Raw genomic sequence first — 22,273 nt, forward strand, 5'->3', positions numbered from 1 at the left:
TTTTTCAGCAGAAGGGGGTTGCACGGAGGAGGTTGCATAGAATAAATGGCATAAGTTAAACGAATTTCAACCGATTTATGGGTCTTTCAACTTTTCAACAGAGTACTTTATTAGATATTGGATAATTTAAATATCAAATATGGAAGCCCAAGAAAAAAAGTAGGGAGTTATTTGAAATTCTTAATGATTTATTTAAATAAATAAATAAATAAAATTCTAAAGAAGCTTTTAAGATTTTTAAGATATGAATACTTACATATATATAACTGGTTTTATTCGACTTAACTGGATTTTTTTCTATGGCAAATGAGCTTTAAGTTTCATGGGTTCGGAAATCCACTAAAAGCTGAATTTTCATCAGAAAGTTCAAAAGTTTAGAGGATGATGTAAAATTCGCATGTTAAAAACATAGAACTAAGTATTCGAAAAGTGTTTCTAGAATTAGTTTTCATGTTCATTGACCATGAAAATATTCACAACAAATAATTTCATTTTTTTCCAAATGGGTTTGCTTCTGAAGACGTGTAAAATTTTAAACGAACACCTTTTATGTATGTTTAATATTTAATATAAATAAGTATACAACCATTATAAACGAAATCACATACAACGTTCATTTTGCGATTCGAATGCTATTTTCAGAGTTTTCCCATAGCGAAAGTAAATTTTTTCGGCCAACTATGGTATGTCATGGCGCTTGCGCAGTAAAAATGGAACTAGCTCAATTCAGGGCTTAATAGTCACTAGTTCAGGGCTGCATGCAGAGTCCTGGAGTGACCAGGGAGCCATATGGAATCAGTGAGTCCATTCAGGGATGGATAGAGTTTAGAGCAAGTATTATGGGCTTGAGAATTTGTCAGGTAACATTTCAGTTAAAATAATTCAAATTATGTCTATTCCAGCGAATTCCTACGCTTCTTTAAGTCTGAAAATATGACAAGGACTAGTTTCAAATTTTTTTTTAAATTTTAATTGAAATTAAAAATTAAATCTTAATTAGCTTATGTTTTAAAATATAAATCTTATTTTTTCTAGATTTAACTCTAATTTATTTTATTCCAAAATTGGTTCTCTTCATTCTAAATTTTTCAAATCATTTTTATTTTCTCTTTTTTTTTCATCCGTTAACACCCTCCAATTTTACACACAATTTTCTTGCACTTGCAGACATTCAATCCCTTGATTTCCTCCGACAATGCCTTTGGGAGTCTACCCACCATCAGTCGGTATTCTTTAGGCATTCAGGACGTTCCCTCGTTCTATCGTTTGGCCACATGCCGCGTGGTGGCAATTGATGTCAAATTTATAACGACAAATACTCGAAAAGTTTTCCACGTAGCAGCCCAAAACACGGCACTTGCTGGCTTTTCCCTCGGTAGACACACACACACACACACAGCCATTGGCCAGACTTTCCTTCTACATTTCCCCACTTTTCCATGAGCATCATTATTGCTTTTTGATTTTTTAGTGTGAGTTTTCTGTTGAAGAGCAACACAGAGAGGACACAGAGAGAAGAGGCGGCCTGGCATGTGTGTGTTTTTTCCTCCGGAAAACGGATGAGTTATGGTCCAAGCGGAGTTGTGTGCAGGAGCTTCACTTTTGCTCTGGACACAGCTTGCATTTACGAGTATTTTTGTGGATTTTTATGTAAATAATGCAACGTTAATGTGCCATTTCCCTCACGTACATATCTGTATCTGACCCACAAAACAATCTATAGACACAATGGGAAGAGGAAACAGCAATCGGAACAGACGAACTTCCCTTCCCTTACCATACTTTCCCATCGATGTCTGCAAAGTTCCAACTGCGTCTCCGAAACGAAATTATTTATGGCAGCTTGATAATTTTAAATGTTAATTAGAGGCTCCTTTTGGTCCAGGAATCCCTGTCTGCTATCTTTTGTAGGCAATCAATATTTAAAGGATATTTTCTGCGCTGTTTATTTTACAATAAATGAATGCCAACAGGCGCCGGAAAAGCAGGGCAATGAAAATGGACAGTTAAATGGAAAATTAATAAATTAATATTAATAATTGAATTGAAAATTAATACGTAATATAATGGTTAATCATTTGTCAGCGGTTTATAAATGATGGCAGTGTTTGACCACCCTTTTTAATGACCAGGGAAGGGTGGTTCAAAAAGATACATATGGAATGGTATGAATATGGATTTTAGCTAGTGTAATTTTGATTGCCTGGAAGGTCCTTAAAACTGAATAGAGTGCAGGAAAAATTCGTGTGAAGCTGTGGAAGAAATCAGTCAAGACATAGTCCAAAGATAAATAAATAAATAAAATCCACTTTCACTTACAAGAAACATTTCTCCTTAAATGAATGCCCGAAATTTTGCACCTCACAAAATAAATGTTACAAAAATCAATCGAATCATCATTACTCCTGTTTTACGCCACATATCCCCTCTTTTCATCCGTCAAACAATAAACAGAATCATGGCGTACTCCATCAAGCAGAAAAACGCTTTGCTTGAGTTAAATAATTTCCCTTAATTTCATTGACATTCAAATTGAAAATCATTCGGAATTGTATGCTAAAAATGCTTCAGGGAACGGCAGAACTTTTTTTATGCAATTATGGCCAAGAAATAGAAAATATCCGTCGAGCCGTCAAAACCGGAAATGGCAAAGTGGCAAAGCGCAAAGCGGAAATAGCAGGCACAACAGACACACACACACACAGACACACACATACACGCAGACACAAGAACAGCAGAAAAAGCAACAGAAAAATTGCAAATTTTCTGTGGAAAAGGAAATTATAAAAATATTTGTTGGCCTGAAGAGTACCTTTTTGCCCTCTCTTTCGCGCTCTTTTTGCCCTCTTCTTTTTTTCTTCTTCGCCCTGGAAAAGTAGCAAAAGAATTTTTTGCACGTGGAACGTCCTTTGGAAAGGGTATGACAGTGAGTTAAATAATGCCTGTGTGAATGGATTTGTCTCAGATTGGAAGATAAATACATCTTTGAGAGTTTTTATGAGAATTTTTGTATTTCTTCTATGGGAAATAATTTCCAAAGTCATATAAAATATAGGGTATCTTTATATTCTACTCTGTACTCTCTACCTGGGTTCTATTTTTTCCCGTTGTTGCTGACTTGCCCCCGTGTCTGAAGTCCACTTGACGTTGCCGCACTTTGGGTACCTAAAGGCAAAGGAAGGTCCCCCAGGAGCACCTCAAGTGCTCCGTCGTCTGGCACGAAAGTTTTTTGTATATATTTTCCTTTTTTACTTTTATAACAAATAACTAGTAGCGCTGCACACACCTACAACATCTAGCCACTATATATTAGTGGCTATAGATATGGATATGGCGGGAGAGCGTATAAAAGAGAGTAAATTTATGCACTGCCAAATAAGAGGTTCGCAGGCTCGGAGTTTTCATATATATTTGAGCCAACGAGCAGAGCGGAGTGGTGCGACTGGCTTTAATTATTTTTACAGGTGCAATTTATTTACATGAATTTCAATCTCCACATTCGGGGTATAAATTACCATAAACATCTCTCTTACTCTCGTACTGCATATGTGAATATCGCTAGCATGATTTTTATACCAGGGCTTTTTCCATGATGAATATTTAATGCAGCAAAAGCATCAGCGAGGGGCACAGAGTATGGCGGAAACTGGGTGGAAAAAGCAACTCAAAAATGTCAGAAACAGCGCAAACAGCAAAACGCACAGAAAACCAAACAAAGGCTTTCTCTCTACTGTGTTCCAATGTGGAGGCGAAAAGGCCTTTTTCTGATTCTGAAATCATAAATGCACACAGCTACCAGATACAGATGCAGCTACAGATACAGATAGATATACAGATAGGGAAAGGTAGAGGGTGGGTATGTATGCCTGTGTGCGCTTACTGCTGCTAGTGAGTGTGCGGTTGCACAGGTGAAAAGTCAGAGAAAGTCAAATTAATTCCACTTAATTTGTTTTAACCGCAAAAGCCAAAGAGTATCGAATGCCAAATGGATGTCAATCCAGCAAACGCTTCTACATTCACATACATGTGGGCAAAAATTTGCAGGAATTTTGCAGAATATTTAAATAATTTTGTTGGCTAAATAAATTCACAAACTGAGATTTATTTGGTGGTTTAAAAAGGGATTACAATTAGTTGACAGGTTGATGGAATGGTGCAAAAGTTGGCTTATTCCTTGACAAATTAAATCGAAATGCTCTCCAGAGTTGAAATATATTCAATAGGAATCTGCTGTTGGGAATCTACAGTTGGGGATCTGCTGTTAATCCTCTATTAAATCGCTGGTAAAGCATCTCTTCACATAGTACCCATTTGACGTTAATTTCCAGCCTCAGCCTCTTTATCATTAGCCTGTTAGAAATCCGTTCATTGACTGTTAATTCCCTTTTAAAATCTCTTAGCTGTTAACCCCTCACAGTCGTATAAATAATCGCTGTTAGCGAAATAGTGCTGTTACATTTTTCTGTTAAATATGTTAGCGCTGTAAACTTTCCATTTCCGTAGCTTATCAATGTTAAACTAACACATTTCCCCGTTTGGCAATGCCTCGGATAAGCTCCCCCACTGTTATTTAATATAAATAGCTTTATCCTGCCATCAAAATAATGGTATATTTTCCCCTTAAAAAAGCTCTTTGAAGCTCTATATTCAAGCTTTTATTTTATGTTGAAATCAAAAGCTATTTCAACACGCAACCCCCAAAAAATGCCCTCCCGCATTTTATTTGGAAATAGAAACTAGCTCCCATTGGCTGGCAGCAGGTTATAAAAGACAAGGCGGCGCCCAATGCAAGTTTAGTTGGGTTTTGGACCTGCTCAGAAGATGCTTGTCTTTTCGAGGATACTGCGACGCTCCAAAAAATTGCATGAGAGGAATGAAAGGACTGAAGAAGGAGCCATTGGAGCTTGGAGATGGATTGGATTTCATTTATTTTGTAATAAAGAAAATATTTGGCAATAAAATGTTGTAAAGTTGTTTGAATGTGTTTTCATATTTGAGGAAATTTTTGGGGAGGCACAAAAAATATCTTTTTAATCTAAACATGTACGTTTGATGAATATGTTAAACGAAGTCGAAACAACGCCTGGGGATTCAGTTTGAATGATTAAAAGGAATCGAACAAAAATTGTCTTCTGTATTTTCTCAAGTAATTCTTAGAAGCCACCAATAGGTTTAGGTTCCCAAAAGAAAATCCATCGGGAAACACCAAAATGAAGATTACCCCGGAAATATCTTGGATATTGACGCTGCTGGCTCCATAGTACTTCTTCTATAAACCTACCAATAGGGAAACAGTGAAAATTCCTCATATTTAAGGACTATTATTTTGGGGACAACAATTTGTAATAAATAAAAATAAAAATAAAAATAAAATTTTGTAATGCTTTTTATAAACATGACTTTTACTATCCATTTGTAACTGTTTGTTGTCGTGGTAAATATGTGCGTAGCTCAAATGTAATCATCCTTTGTGACACCATAAGCCTCGCCCTCCCCCCATAAGTCTCTAAGAAGCAGGACACCACTTTTAACAATTTTATTTCGCTGCTCCAGAGGACTTTGGCGAAATTTTTAACCACATTTCATTCCCGTCCGCCCCACCACAAACTCCAATTAGGAGGATAATTAACACACGCCACGCCCACTAATTACACATCCTCCAACACGCCCACTCTGGGCAACGGCAAGGGAACTCCCAGAGGAGCCTCATAGCCTCAATCTTCGACCTCTGGCCTCAAAATGCATTTATCTCGCTTGCAGTTCACGCGGGAGTCATGTGAAAATTAAATGCTACGCGAATTTTCTTCCGCTCTACAATTTGGCAGTGGAAAAGGGAAGAAAACGCAGAGGAACTTGGGGCTGAGAAAAATTGGAAATTTATTGGAAATGCAATTGAAAATGCAGAAAGCGTGTCGACAGCAGCAGCAGCAAGCGATAGATGGGGGCACAGGCACCCATCGAAAATGCTTTGAACTTGCGGCAATAAATTCTTTAGCTTTTGGCAAAAGCTATAAAAACATAAAAAAATTGGAAAAATCCTAATGAAGACGGCGTCACAAAACCGGAGGTCAGAAGAGCCTACAAATTGTATTAAAAGTTATATGCTTCTTACTCGAAAATATTTTCTATTCATTGGAAAATTACTCACGTACCTCAGAAGAAGGGAAGATTGAGTTTGGGTTGGGTATACATCTCCTTTGGGCATGACAGCAGTCGCCGCAAAAAGATAGTTTGAACTCTGAACTTCATTCGAGATGTAGAGAGAACATTAAACTATCTTAATTCCTGGTGTTTCAAGCTTCCATTCGAATGAGCGAACAAGAGCAAGGGGATTGGATCCATGACTGAATGACTCTGACGGACATCTAACAAGCGACGTTTAACGCCCGCTCATTGTCCATTTTCCCAGCTTTTCCAAGTAAACAGATGCCACAAATAATTTGTTATTCAATACGAAACACGGATAAAAGCACACACACAAAACGGAACTGAACGAAACGAGTGGCAAACGAGAGAGAGAGAGAGACGTACTTCCATTGGACATTTTAGTAAATTGGCTAACAACTTTTTCTCTGTGTGTGTGTGTGTGTGTGTGTTTCGGAGGCTTTTTGTGGGTTTTTACGTGATTGCTGCCTTCAGCAGGAAGAGGTGTAGCATGTCCTTCTGTGCTGTGTTCTGTTCTGCCATATGCTTGACCACAAAACACAACACGAAGACAGCAAAAGGCAGACAAAGAAGGGTTTCAACAAGGATTTTCCGTATGAAAAAGGTGTTGAAGGGGGTCTGTGTTGGCTACAACTTTAGGGCCTATTGAGGATGATCTGACTGAAAAAAGAGCTTACAGCGATTGAGAAACATTTTTAGGTGTATTTCGATATATTTATGGAAAATATATCTCAATTACAACACCATTTCATTTTCTTTTTAATGTCCCATAACCTATCCAATTCATCCACTTACAGAACCTTCCTCTAAAGCACCATATCAACCATCTTTTATCATATGAAATTCCCTTCAAAATGTATGCCTTATGTCCTACAAACTTTCATACTTGAAAGACAATGCCATGCATTTTCCTAACTTTTCAGCAGATTTCCCCTCATTTTTGCTTGCTGTTGTTGTTTTTATGCGATGGCCACTTGATTTTCTTTTTATTTTATTGAAGATTTGTTTCAAAATGTCAACACAAAGAAAGCAAAAGAACAAGGAACAATTTAAAAAAATACCAGAGACTTCTCCCTTTTGCTATTTTGATTTAGGGATTCTCTCGGGTTGTCTCAAGTTCTTGCAGAAGCTTCTTGCTTCCCTCCACTTGGTTTTCTCAGCATTTGTGCAAAGAATATGTTTGCTTAAAAAATTGCAGACATGCATTGCGGCCGTCCTTCGTCCTACGATCTCGTTTTCTTAAGTTTTTGTGTATTTTTTTATTTTTTCGGGGGATAGTCAGGAATTTACTGCAGTCACGAACAAGACTCTGACTCCTGCCACTTCATCTGCCTGCGATGCTGCCATGACACAAAAATACATTTAAAAGTGGATGTATGTATGTATGTACATATGTATGTACATACATATGTACTCTGACAGAACTTCACATATTTCTCTTTTCGAGAACTGCTGTTGCGTTGACAGCAGAGCAACGCTTCCATCCCATCCATATCCAAACCTCCTTCTCAATTCCTCCCGTCTCCTTGACTCCACGCGTGAGCATATAACGACAGTTGAGAGTTTAGAGTTCATATAAGGTATGGGGAATGGGATATTCAAGGATTCAAGCAGCAGCTGAGCGCACAGAGTGCGGTGCGTGTCCCGATAATCAGCTAGGAACTCAGATTTGAAAGTTAGCAAAGAGATTTAAAGAAAGCAGAGATTTTAAATGAAGAGGATATTAGCTTCGGTTTCGCCATTTGAGACCCAGAATAATTAATAGAGACAAAGCGCTCTGTATCTTAAAGTTTTTATGAATTTATCCGTTTTCACCAAACAAAATTACAGAAATTAACTCTTATTCCTTCTAAAATTTATTTTTTTCATATAGTTCTTGTCTTGTAGCTTATTTCTGAGGGATTACCAACTTCCATCTAAATAAAATTGAAGCAAAAAAGCTTCCATAAGAGGTGAATTTTTTGTTAATAAATTTTCCCCATTACTCCCATCAATTTATATAAGTATTCCAAGACACACAAAAAACACACACCAAATGCATTCGTATGAAGTGTCAAGGATCATTTTCGAATCCTGCCATAGCCTCATGAAAGGATGGAGGCTGCTCTGTGAAATATTTAATATACTTTCACCCATATCCTCGTTGATTCCAGCTGAAGCAGCCATCCATCTATCCATCCACCTTTATTCGTGCTCTAGAAACAGCAGAGCACCTTCCGCATCTATCATCAAATCAACACTGGCACAAATTCAATTACTCAACACTGGTAAAATAAACACAGAAGGAGGGTGTTGAGTGTTATAAAGGGGGTTGTAAGGTGGCAGGTACAACTGTTGTCGTATGAGTGACATTAATGCAATTCTCTCATCTGTCAATCATATTTATTTATTTTTTTCGGCATGTATTTTCAAGGCAATTGCCAAAAATTATGTTCAACTTTTGTTTTCTTTTTCTTTTTGCTCTCGAATTTTTATGTTTTTTTAGTCTATTTTTGTATGCCTCTCCCTCTTTGATGTGTTGTGTGGGGGGCTTGGCAGGGCGTATGTTGCTGCTCAATTTGCAATTTAATTGATTGCTGCATCTAACAAAATCTACAAAATAAATATACGCTGGATATTTACACAGCAGCTAGGATGTTCTGCGAAAAGGAATTGAGATTTGAATTGGAAGAAGAAATTCTGGAGGCGATTTAAGGTCTTAAATGTAGATTTCGAAGATTTGGTTACTCTATACTTTGAATCTTTGGTCTTTGAAGGGTTTTTCAATGAATTCCAGCAACAAACTCCAGAGGTCTCGAAACAGGATAAAGTTACAGATATAAAAATCCACGGACAAAATTTATTTTCCGAGTCACAAAACACATTTTATAGTTTATAAAAATAAAATAAAACCCTTCCTCTTTAAGGTACTTTAAGGAAAAACGTAATGCTTATATTCCTATTCCATTGATGCTTATTAGTTCTTCTACTTAAATTTTCAGAGAAATTCCAACGAAATGGAATACCGAACACTTTTTACAGGCCACTCCGATATCCATTACCTAAAAAATAAATAAAGCAACTGACATGCTCATTAACACCCACACACCTCTACTCTCTGTCTAAAAAAAACACAAACAGAATCGCTTTCTCAAACCGATACTCCTATCCAGCAAAAACAAAACGAAATGCTACAAATTCGAATGACTGTCAGCATCGTGGAATCATTCTGTCGTCCGTCGCCTGTCGACGGAATGGCATTTGTTGGACAGATTAAAAATACAATTTACGGCAAATCAATTGCGGCTAACATGGCAACAGGAGGGAGAGAGAACCCGACGACAGGCGAGAATTAAAACGGGTGGCAAGAGAAATGGAAAAAAACTCGCTGAAGCAAAAAATGAAAAGCAAATAAAAGGCAGAGCCCGAATGTCCACAAGGAAATCGAAAAATGAAAGCCCACAAACACAGAAACAAAAAAAATCGAAAGAGCACAGGAGGAAAGTTTTGTGGCAACAACAACAGATGTTGCGGCATAAATTTGTAGATATAAAAAACAATTTTGTGGTGAACAAATGTGGCTCCCTTTATACGAAAGGTTCTGAGGTGAAGAAAAGAAGTAAGTTGTTGAATCTCAAAACTCAAATGGTGGCTCGTCCTGGCTCTCAAGACACTCTGGAGGTTCTTCTTCTCCTAGGAACTCTAGAGGATGCTTCAGACTGTCGATCTGTAGAGGCTTCTCTTGGTTTTGTGTATTTGAAATTAGCTTGGTGATCTCCGAAGACGGTTCCTTGTTCTTCAAAGATGATTCCAGTGACTCTTTATCTTCACCCTGTTTCTTCATCCCAGCCGCTTCCTCCTCACTCTCCGCAGCTATATCTTGATAGTGATCTTGCTCTGCCTGCATTGCCTCCAAAATTCCTCGCTTGGCGCGCTCCACTTGCACCTCAAACACGTTAATTATGAGCATCCTTTGATCCCTCGTGAGGCGAAAGAAGAATATGGCACCCCTGACATAGAAACGGAGATCCTTGATCCTCTCAACGATGGAGCCACTGCCTCGATTAATGGGTAACCGATCCAAGACCCGGACAAACGTTCTTTCCACAGTTGCCTTTACCTTCGGCGGACACACGACCTCGGCGACCACATACAAGGCGGAGAGACCCATCAGCACGGTGGAGACAGTCTCCACACCAAATTCACACCAAAAACAGTTCTGACAAAAGATTCGCGCCATTCGATGGATGAAGCGTTCCATGCTGCACCACAGGACGTGCATAAGCCACTCCTGGACAAAGACGGTGAGCAGCAGCTCCACAAAGCTAATGATTCCCGGTGCCATTTGCATGTATCGCCTGGGAATCACCTGTGAGTTGCCGAGAAACAGTAAAGTGGCCAAAAGGAACATAAAGCTGCCCAGCTTGGGTGCCGCCGAACATTGGTCCTGCGGCTGAGGTACAAAGAATGAGGCGCCAATCAGATGGAGTACTCCCGCAGTCACACAAGAGATTTTGGATACCATTTTGGGCGTGGAATTTTTACTTGGAATTTTGTTGGAGTTTTGCTTTTAAAGTTTTTAAAGGTTTTTCTATCGAACTTTGACGCCGAGTGCAAGGCAAACTGAGATTTTACTTTCTACTGCGTTGTCTGTATTTGTATCTGTAAAATACATTTATCTTTTTCAGCGCCTGTCTGGGCAAGTCCAGGACATTATCTCTATACAGAGATCAAAAGTGGAAGAGATCCCTTCAAAGGATATTTAATGCCCACACAACTATTTCCCTTTACTTTCCTTTCTTGTTCATCTTTTTCTGGGTTCTCTCTGGCTTCCTTGTTTCTCCTCTTTGCTGCTTTTTTTGCTCTACTTTTAATGCATTTTCTCTGCCTCTTTATCTCCCTCTCCTGTGGCTTTTAAACACGCCAGAATCCACGTTGTGGCTGCTCGCTCTCTCTTGCTGTCTGCTTGGCCTTAACATTTATATAGCATACTTTTGAGGGCCATCTATGGCTTATAAAACACACATTCCATGCCATTCCATTCCACATAGGTGATGTATGTAGGTGTGCAAGTGCTACCTGTGCAGGGTATGTAAGGATGTGTAAGGCATTTTGTGAGAATTTTCGTTAAAGAATTTGAGTCTTTAGTGAGGTAATGTTGATCTTAGGCGAAGGATTTCTAGCGGAAGTTTTTAAGTGGATTGACTTTTCATTGTTATTCCTTCTTTTCTACACTCATTCTTGCTTCTCATTATTCATTATTCCATTCATTCTTTCCGTCATAATATCCGTGACAGTTATATAATTTTTCTTCATAGTTTTACCCACAATAAATTGTTAGCATCTTTTCCTAATGCACCTCAAAAAGCTATCTCTTAGATCAAGTTCCCAAAAATTATACCAGAACCACATTCCAGGACACCTTTTCCGTCTAAACACCCAAACAAACACACCCAAACAGATTTTCCACATTCCCACATTATTTCATACCTCCCTTTCAACACTTTGTTGTATTTCCTCTTCCCGCCCCTTGAGTCTTTCTCTTTGTGGAATTTATATTGGCCACTTTTCCACTTTTCCGGTGTGTCTTTCTCTGGTTTCGGTTTTGTGATTTTCACCATAAATTATTCCTGTTGCAGGAGCAGAGAGCTCTCTTGCCCTCTCCCTCTCTCTCTCACTCTTTTGTGGTGCGATGCGTACTTTGTGGCACATGGAAAACAGGCCACTGAGAGGCACCACTTAATGTGCAATCAAACAATTTCATGGCCTACACAACACTACTAAATGGCCTTCTACGTTTAGACTGTGACAAAATATTCCTGGCCCACACTCAATGTCAGAGAGGTGTGGCGGTGTCTTGTCAGGTCCTTGGGCAAAACATTTTGATCCCAAAAAGTCAATGACAAAATTTTGGGCCCATAAAAAATCAACATTATTACGTTAATTGGTTAGGCCATTGGCCCTCGAGCAGCAGGACTTTTGCCTTCTACAGATTTTAATCACTAAATTAGTTTACAAAATATGCGTAGGTAGGCATTTCCCAGGAAAATTCCAACTAATTCACAGGGCAAGCAACAGCGAAAGAAACGCCTAAAAGCATATGCTGGGCCTTTATTTGTCTTACGGTGGGAAAAACAACAGCGAAAAAAAAGGTTCGCTCTGAAAAGTTTTAACGGTAAGGGCAGAAAAAAAGCATAACAAAAATAATAAGTAAACATTATTTATTTTAAAAGAAAAGAAGCCGCTGCTGTGGTACGCTGCATGCAACCCTCGGGCGATGGAAAGTGGAAACAATGGAAGCAGCAGAGGAGGCAGGCAGCAGGCGTTGGAGGCGCCTCTCCAAAACGTCAAAGTAATTAAACAAAAAGTAATTAAGATTAGCGGACGAGAAAGAGAGAGAGTCGTATGGTAGCCTTCGAGGCATCCAGCACCAGCAATGCTCGCGCCATTATCATCATTATCGTTATCATAGTGGAGGGGTAATGAGGGGCAAGGCAAGGTAAGGTGAAAGTTGAAAGCTGGGGGCGTAGCAGACAAAGGTAAGGTTTTAATGGAGCCAAAACAATATGAAAAAGCGACGCCGCAGCAGCTACCTGACAACTTTGACGTCATTATAGCCATCATTCGCCCCCACTCAACCACCTAAGACTCTCCTAAGAGCAGCCTCTCCCCCCCAACAATGCTTAGTTAGCTCTTTTCGACCCCTCGTTAAGGTTTTTCCCTGCTACTTTTCCCTTTGGGGCATTTGCCAGCAAATTATTATTATTGTTTCCAAACAGTTCTCATCATCGTCGCTCTCTGCTCTGATTTCGCTGCTCTAAATGCGTTTAAACGTTAGTTTTAAACAATAACAATATGGAAAAATAAGCATTTCTTCCACGTTGAACTCTGAACCCTTCAGTAGAAAACTCTTCATTAACTTTTTGATTCACACACGTATCATCCATCCATATTCACATCCATCCATCGACCCCTGCCACACTTCAATGGCTTAAGCAGCGTTCAATCCCTTTCGAACTTTCTGCGCATGGATATTTTACTGCCCTAAATCGTATATTAACCCTCGACACCCACCTACCCACTGAAAGAAAAGCGTTGATAGCCCATCCGAAACCGAGAGATTTATTAGCATTCAAAGAGTGCGAGGAGTACGAGGCGTAGGCCCTAAGCATTGGGTGATTTTTCACGTGGTTTCCCGACCAACTTTTGTTTTTGATTAAATGAAGCTTAACGAAGGACTACGACGCCGGGCAGCAGAAAACACGTGTGGCAGGGCATGAAGCTTCTGTCCATTGGAGGTGCTGCCTGCCTGCCAACTTAACTAATGAGCTGATTTACAGGCACAAGAACACGTCCAGCGAAACAAAGGCCATGGATTGCTCTTGGCCAAAAGGTGATTCGGGGACTCGGGGTCACCTTTTGTGACTCGAAGGTCCTATGACAAATGCGCTTTACTGTTATTTATGGCAGCCACAGGACCGCAAGATGTTCTACGTGCGGTCATTAGTAGGAGCCTCAAGGCCTAAAGAGGCGTGGCCCTGACCAGAGAGAGAGAGAGAAGTAATTTGTACAGCGTCACAGTGATGGGTACTACAATTCGGAGTCTACGAATAGGTGCTTTGAGGGTGTTTAATAATCTAAAATTTGTTGAGATTAATTTAAGTCTCAGAATTTTAAAGAATTTTTAACTATTTTTGTCATACAATTAAATTCTCTTCGTCTTATACTTCGTTTCGTTTGGAGTATTTTCTAACACTTATTTTTCTCATAAATATACCGTTCTATAATAATACAGGGTACCAAAAGTAGAGTACAGCAAATGGCAACTTCTTTTACTCCCATTTAAATTCCAAAACTTGGAAGAAAGAAAAACCCTGATATATTCATGTTTTTTCACACTTTCCGAAGTCCCAACAATGTTCATTCTTTGTGCCTACCCCCTTGTGTCACTTGTCTGCTGTACATCAAGTGTGATGCCGTTTCTTGCCGCAATCCCTAATCCCTAATTAGGCATCGGATATATCTTATATACATAGATATATATCCTTGGCACCCCAAAGACAGGCCAAGGACACTCTGTAAGCCCCGAATGCTGACAAATTGTAATTGTGCGACAAACAAGCGGAAATCGGCTTAAACTTCGTCTCCCTCCCCAAACAAAAGGTAAGCCGCAGGAAGGGCAAGTGGCGTGAGGCATGCGGCATGAGGCATGACTTCCTTTATTGAGTTATTAGCCGCAAAGACTCATGGCAGCTGCCTGCCACACACTTTTAGGCCATGCGGCAAGTCAATTTGTCAGCATACAAAAAAGGAGAGAAGAAAGAGAAAAGCAGCCGCGAAAAGTGTTCATCAAGGACGGGGAATGGGACGCTTAGTCATGATTGCTAATAAAGTCGAGCAATGATTTTTGAGTCTTGGAGAAATGAAAACCTTCGCTCCTATTGACAGCCAATGGAAATGCAAAAATATCTGCGGTACTTGCTGGCAATGACAGAACACTTTTCCGCACAGTTTCCGCGCCTCTGGCCTAATGGCATGTGCGAGTCGGGGGCTTTTGTCGTGCAATTTCGCGCAGTGGCTTTCCAATGAATTTTCACATATTTTCACAATAAAAGATGTAGAGAGAAAACAGCTACAGAAGTTTGTATACCCTTTTTGGCAGAATAGACCATTTTTATGGGTATTTATGCGCTAATGAAATATTAAAAGAATTTTTATAACCGATAATCATCGATTTTAGTTCGTGATATGCCAGAAATCAGTTTGCAACGCAAGACCTATAAGTTTTATATAAGCTATAAGTTTTTATAAATTTTAACGAGACTCTTGCCAAAAATGGAATAACCTCCTTGCAAAAGGGCATTCAAAGCACCTACGATGCATACATTTTAGGTGACACAAGCAGGGGCAGGTGCAGGGGGTACCTATGCGTAACATTGCGTAAGTGCAGCTGTCAGATAACACGAAGGAAATGGAATTGGGAGCAAAAGAGAGAGGAAGAGAGAGTAATCGAGGGGGAAATGCAGCAGCCAAAGTGCATGCCAGCTTGAGTGTGAAAATTGCTGGAAAAATGATTGCCACACACGGCGGCGGCAAACATGAGGCAGCAGCTTTGATTTTTTTACGCCGGATTTTCGATTTTTAGGAAGAGAAATGTGCGGTTTAGTGAACCTCAAACATTACGTGATGTTATTAGGTCGAAAGATGTTCCCCAATTCTCTCGGAATATAGACCTTTTTATAGCTTTATTTTGCTGAAACTTTTGCCAGTTTAAACATATGCCGTATAATGCGCTACATAAACCAAAAAAAGAAATAAGCCCCCGAGTTTTGTATCTCTACCTCATTTGGAGGCAGGCTGCAGCTTCATGGCGTAGTTAACCCCAAGGAAAAAGTCACAGACAAACTGCAAAACAAAATGCATCTGTAAAGGAAAAACTAGCAAAGAAAAAAAAGGAGTCGCAGCAAAACTTTCAATTTTCAATTTGCAGCAGACTTTGTCCCAAAGTATCACAGTTCTTCTTCGTTTTCTGGTGTCCTTGCCCTGCAGAACGGGGTTCTTCTTCACAGGGTATCCTCTGCTTCCATTCTGATATTTCCAATGTTTTTCCACTGTTTTGTCTACTTAAAGTCGCATTGAACTGGAAGAATAACATTGAACAGAACAGCAAACAATCAGCAGTCAAAAATTTCATTGTTAAGGCAGCAGCAGGCGGAAAATCAGCAACCAAAAAAAAAACACACTGAAAAATAGGAAAAACAGCAACAACAACCGGAAAAACTTTCGACAAGGCGTGAAAAATACAAAAGAAACCAGAGAGAGAGAGAAAAAAGCAGAACTTTCTCCATGGTGAGAGAAAAACTTTAGAAAGCAGCCAACAAAGTGTTGTAATGGCTGGACCCGAGAAGGGATTTCCCATTCTAAACACCCCACTTTCGTGCCTCACCCACCACAAGCAGCACTTGACTTTTGACCCAACAACGAGGCGAATGTGTTGAAACGACCTTTGTGGCCTTTGCTGCTGCTTCCTCCTGTGTTTTTGGTCACATGCTGGCGCAACAGCTCCCGGAAGACCACCGGGGAATGCCCCTCTTACACACAATGAACTTGCCACGGGGTGTTGCACGTATTTCCTCTGGGAAACGGGTGTGGCAGCAGTCATCTACAGTCTAGTCTGCCGTTCTGTCTGTCTCTCCGACTGTCTCTCCGTCTGTCTGTCAGTTTTAATGTTTTTGGCATTGAGCGATGCCTGGTGATGCTTTTTCCTCTGATTTGAAAGAGTTCATTAAGCTCGTTTGGACAACATGGAGAAGTCGAAGAAGAAGTATGTACTTCGGCCTGTTTCCTTCTCTCTCTCCATCGCTGTCTTTCTCTGTCATGCTGTCTCTTTCTTCCAGGCCAAGTTCTGTTATCTGCTTGTTGCTATAACAAATACGTGGGCTGTTCCTTCCTTGATGTTTTAAGAAGGTGGAAAGCTAATTAGCCCATGGTCCAAAATTTGAATGGATAATAGGATTCCAGCTTAGAATTTCGACCAAAATTTAAAGGCTCAGGAAAAGTAAGCGATGGAAAGCGACAGCTGTAAAAGTTTATACGGGGACTAAAGGCTTGAAAGTCCCCTTCAAAGTGGTAATCTACATGAAGCTACAAAGCAACAGCCCACAAAAATATATTAATAATTTTTAATAATTAAATATTAACCATCAGGAAATTAACAAAATAAGTTCATAAAAAAAATTTGTAGATACCAAATAGTTAAATAACATACAGTTATTCAATATGTACTAAAAAAAAATCATCAAAAATTAGGTTTAGGTAATAAAAAAAATCAATCAAAAAACATTCGATAATACCAAAAAATAAATTTCAAACCCATATGAGCGTGGTTTTATTTTGAATACATGTCCACTTATCTTTCCAAATACCGTTATCTATTCTGCTTTAATGTTTAAATAAATTGCAACATAAATCTCCTTGGCACTTTGGCCAAAAATCCATGTTAAAATCAAATTAGCATCAACATAAAAAGAAAACTGTAAAACAATTATCACCCACAATTAGCTATACTTTCAGCAGCAAAAAAACTCTTGAAATCAAATCGAGTACCATATCAAATGAATTACATTTTTTCCGAGCCTGAAGAAGAATAAATTTAATTAACTCTTCTAATTACATGCTCGCCTTCTAATGTGCAACATTCACTCTTATAGCTGCACACAAAAAAGAGCCAGAGTTCGAGTTGAAAATTGGTTGTGATTTTCGTGTTTTAATTCATTTTAATTCAATTTTTCATTAAAACACAGTGCCTCAAACAAGGATACGCCCGCCTGATGATGCTTCTGGCTGCTGCTGTTACAGGATCCAACATTCAGCGAGGCTCGAACTCGAACTCCAACGAAATGGTTTGAGTGTGTGGGGGGGATGTTCGGACACTGTTAACATTTTTGTCGCGTGTTTTGCGGTCTGTTGTTGTGGTTGCGGTTGCACGCAAAACTACAAGACCTCACAACACACGGAACGAGCACAAAAAACAACAACAATAAACGATGTACAACAGCAACAACAAACACATCGAGCCGCACACATCGAGCATTGGTTGGCTCCGAGCGAAACGAAGCTCAAAGCTTCGGCTCCCGCTGTCGGCATTTGCCATCATTTTCCGGCCTGTTATCATTCGTCGTATACGTAACAGCATTTTTCCATTCGTTGGATTTTCTTTTCTTTTGCTGAAGCATTTCCGGCGCAGCACAGCCAGTGCCAGAGCCGGGCTCTGTCTCGGAAAATCAGTTTCGTTACGCTTTTCACACTAAACGGACGCATGTTGCGGCCTGTGGCGACACAGATTTGACAGAATCCAAAACAATTACGTAAAATAACGTAGTGTCGTATTGAAAAGTAGCATGTTTTTTCATGGCCGGAAAATTCTCGGGAGTGAAGTGTGAAAACGGCAAGAAAGGTGATCATAGGAAAATGGTGATGCCAATGGAGATAGAATTCAGATACCTTGAGGAATTTTACGATCATTGGATCAGAAACTTTCATATATAGAACTTTTGGTAGGATTTATATCAAGAAAATGTACAGATTTTGTAGGAGTTAAAAATAAATAAGAAATTTCAGATTTTAATGAGTTTAGATGATGTGCAGGTTATAAATTCTCTAATAAAATTCTTATTTTACCATTTTTGGCATTAAATGGTGACGATCACAAGAGTGAAAAGCCACATAAAGATGGAAGTTACACATTGTATTTTTTATGAAAAATTCATGAATAATTCCCAAAATAAATAAGCATCAAAAGGCTGGGCTAGGCTGGGATAAGAAATTGATAATTCTCTGATATGCAGTTTATTCAATTTATTCCTTCATAGATTTATATATTTGTGTATAATTCGAGTAAAAAACTAGCTAAAAATACATCAAAAATCATCGCAAATTCCTACATTTACACTTTCAATATCAGATCAGGTTCAAATTACCGGCTTTTCTTGTAAAAATGTACCCTCATGGCAATTTGAGGCACAAAAAGCCCTAAACTCTTGTGCAAAAGTTACTTCTTCCGCTCTTAAAATGTACAAACAATTAATAGTTAACTCTGCTAATGCACATTTCATGCCAGGCAAAAGTGTAAACAATCTCAGAGACGAGTCACCCTCACTCGAAAGACACACCACCACTCGAACGACACATGCAACATACGCACTTCAATCAGTGGCTGCGGCAGTCGCAGACAGGCAGACTCTTTCCACTGAAAAATTCTCAAACAAACTTATAACCGAATAAATGAATGAAAACCCAGAGTTCACTTTTCGGGAAGGAAAAAACTAACCAACAAAAAAAAGGGGTACTAAAGGCAAAGCTAGACGAAGGAAAGGGGAATTTTTAGTAGCGATTGATAAAGGGCTACAGCAGCAGCAATGGCTTCAGTGGCAGTGGCACAGTGGCTGGCAACACTGGCTGCCAGCACTGCGAAAGGCAACGCACAACAGGCAAACACAGTCGAAAACAGCAAAGCAAATATAAACAAAGAATTTAGCTTAAAAATACATTAACCCACTACTGGCTTAAGGGAGCACAGACAAGGGACGTGTGTGGCAGGGGCATGTGGCACTGCAGTGCAGCCAACTGCTTGAAAACTGCATACGTAATGGGAGTGCATACGCAGGAGGTACAGTAGTGCCTTGCTGTGACGGAATCTATGAGAATTTGTAATCTTTAAAAGATAAAGAGATGTAAGGTGTTTTGTGGTAGTATTTCTACCATTTCTGGATGCAAAGTGAACATTCTATGATAAATTTTCATGCAGATGGGCAGGACTCGTCAAGTCTTTTTATTTTCCTAATTTTTGGTAGGGGTTTTTTAAAATGCTTTTGTATGAGATTTAAAATTGATTTGATAATTTGAATTTTTTTTAGTTTTATGGAGTACCAGAATGTGTCATAAGTTCAGACTTCTTTAATAGAAATAGTTTCCTGCACGAAACCTTAAAAATATTCATCTCCTGCCAGTTTTTACTGTACCAAAACTTTGGTTGTTTTGCTTCCCTGCTAGCATCGATGCAGATCAATGGCAATGCACTACGTACATATGTACATCCAGTGTAAGGGGGAGCAAACACATTGCAATATAGAGATACAGAGTGGGAAAGTCATAGAGTCAGAGAAAGAGATCTAGAGAGAGAGAATTCCGCCCCCCGAAAAACCCGTCAGCTGCTGTCGAAAACTTTTTGTCGTCAGTGCAATGCTGAGCTTATTGCTCCTTTATTTATCCTTTATATCTCTATTTGTTGTACGCTTTTCACTGGGTTTTCTTTTCATTTTTTTTGTGCTTCCTTTTTTTTTTTTGGATTCAGGGTTATCGTTTGCTCTAACAAATTTACAAATTGTGCGAAGTGGGAACGGGAAGAGCAACGTAAAATAGCAAATGATGATGATGATGGCATTGATGATGATGGCAGAGATTTTCTGTGGATATTGTGGGACTTTTGTGCGAGAACTTTTTTTTTTCAAAAGTGAAACATTGGATTGACAATTGAGTAAATATAAATTGTTTGAGATTTATTCCAGATTCCAGGTTAGTAAATTAAGGGGTCTTAAGGAGAGAAATGTAAATGAGATTTAGAGAGGAAAAATATTAAAATTATAATTTATTTAAAGATTTTGGTGTTTATTATATACAAGCTTTCTTCAAACATACATACACATGTATTTAATAAATAATATTAAAAATAAAAATTGTTTAAAAAAAGTGAATACACTAGAATACTAGAAACACAAAAAATAAATAAATAAACAACAATTTAATTCAAAACGAAGACCACAAAAATACTACAAAATGAATATCAATCGATTATAATTGCATTTTCTGTTGTTAGTTTTTCCATAATTCCAAAGGGAATTCCACACGCAAACTATTACCTTATTATGTATGACATTTTCATCTACATTTTGTTTAATTTTTTTTTTGTATGCCTTTTCAATGTAAACAATTTTTTGTATAACTACTGCCATTCCTTGTACATTTCCGCACCTCATTCCACTCCATTACCGTGTGGCACTAAAAGCTTTCAGCATTTAGCAAAAAGGAAAGTCCTCACTCAACTAGAAATGATTCACACCCAGGGAAAAGTCAAGGCTTATTATCGCCGACAAAGTGCTCTTTAAATAAATTCAAGTGGCGACAACAGTTACTCGCAGAATTCTCTCTAATTCGAATGACCTGCCCCCAAGAGGAGGACCGATAAAAAGTTGCTGCTACGAGATGTGACCGGAATCCCTGAAACATCTGCCAATGCGACAGCTTCTCGTGGATACGGTTTTTGTTTGCGTTTCAGCTTGCCGAAATTGCCTCCTAAACCACTGGCCGCAGGCCAGAATTCTGTATTATTTTTCTTTTAAATGCTAATTGGTCAAATGGCCCAAAAAGTGTTATATGAAATTGAGAAAACTTTTCTATGTTTTTTTAGAGCCACAAGTAGTTTTTCATATCAAACCTTTCGAATTATAAACATCGAAGGAAACTCTTATATCTGATGGCAGTCTCCTTAATAATACTCCTTAATCGCATTTATCGCACCCAAACGATTATGAACAAATTTGAGAAGAAAACTCCGAACAAATCAAACACTAAATAGCCTCATTAAAAATTAATTTTCCCACAAAAAAAAGTGGTCGAAAACACTGAAAAACAGAACAGGGAACTTTCTCCGTCTAACAATTTATTAATTTAATTACAAAACACTTTGGCAAACTCATAAAAAAGTGCATAAAATGGCCCCCGCCACTCCCACTTGTTCTTTCTGCCATTTTAGGGATGTTAAATCTGTTTTGGTCCATGAGGCAAATGCTTCATCATGTGTGCCACCGTCCACAAATTGGGGAAGGGGCATCGAAAAATTGCTTAATTTCATAAGCGAGTCATAAGGGAAAAAGTTTTGTGTGTTTGCTAGAGGGGCTGAGGGGTGGAGTAGCGAGACCCCACAAAAAGCCAACTGGCGACACGCTTAAAAGCCATAAAAAATATCAAATTTCCTAGAGAAAGTTTCGACTGGGTAGCTGCAGAGAGACGGCCAAAGAAACATCTTTCAGCAAACGATACATAGGACATGGCATTGCGTTTCGGGAGTATAAGCACAGCAGGGACAATCTGAAGTGTGTCTTATGTCTATTGGGACTTTTCGTTTAATAGGATATTTTAAAACCTTCATAGATCTTTCATCCCAAGAACCAGATTTAAAAGGCGACTTTTTTTCAATAGATCTTCGAAAGCGCTATTGCTCTGTCACGCACTGTACATAAACACACACATTGCTGGCAAACAGAAACTTAACATTTACAAACGACAAAACGTTATAAAAGTAGCAAATAAATTCAGAAAATAGACAGAAAAAGGGAATGAGGAGGAGGAAAAACCTCAAAAAACTGAAGATAAACAACAAATAGAAAGAGCATTCAAATTAATTGGTATACTCGTAAAAAGACTTCACGATGTCTGTCTGCACATGAATGTGCATCAGACAAAAACATTTTATCCTGTTTTAAAAAGAAATAAAATAGAGCACTGAAAGATACCGCTAACTCTGGAAGTGTGGAAGAATGATTTTCTGGTAATAATATCTATCCGATTGTGA

General features: G+C 38.8%; 1 protein-coding gene across 1 annotated transcript; it reads right to left on the reverse strand.

The window, feature by feature from the left end:
• Window positions 1-9,708: 9,708 nt before the first annotated feature.
• Window positions 9,709-10,747, reverse strand: LOC117900478. The gene has a single exon (XM_034810862.1). It carries the CDS (start codon window positions 10,667-10,669, stop codon window positions 9,779-9,781), a length of 891 nt encoding a protein of 296 aa, XP_034666753.1. The 5' UTR covers window positions 10,670-10,747; the 3' UTR covers window positions 9,709-9,778.
• Between the last annotated feature and the right edge of the window lie 11,526 nt (window positions 10,748-22,273).

The sequence above is a fragment of the Drosophila subobscura genome, chromosome U (genome assembly GCF_008121235.1).
Source record: "Drosophila subobscura isolate 14011-0131.10 chromosome U, UCBerk_Dsub_1.0, whole genome shotgun sequence".
In the NCBI taxonomy this organism is placed as follows: Eukaryota; Metazoa; Arthropoda; class Insecta; order Diptera; family Drosophilidae; genus Drosophila; species Drosophila subobscura.

Excerpts from the sequence above, each read along its gene's own strand:
- LOC117900478 (XM_034810862.1), bottom strand. The coding sequence starts at position 10,669 with ATGGTATCCAAAATCTCTTGTGTGACTGCGGGAGTACTCCATCTGATT.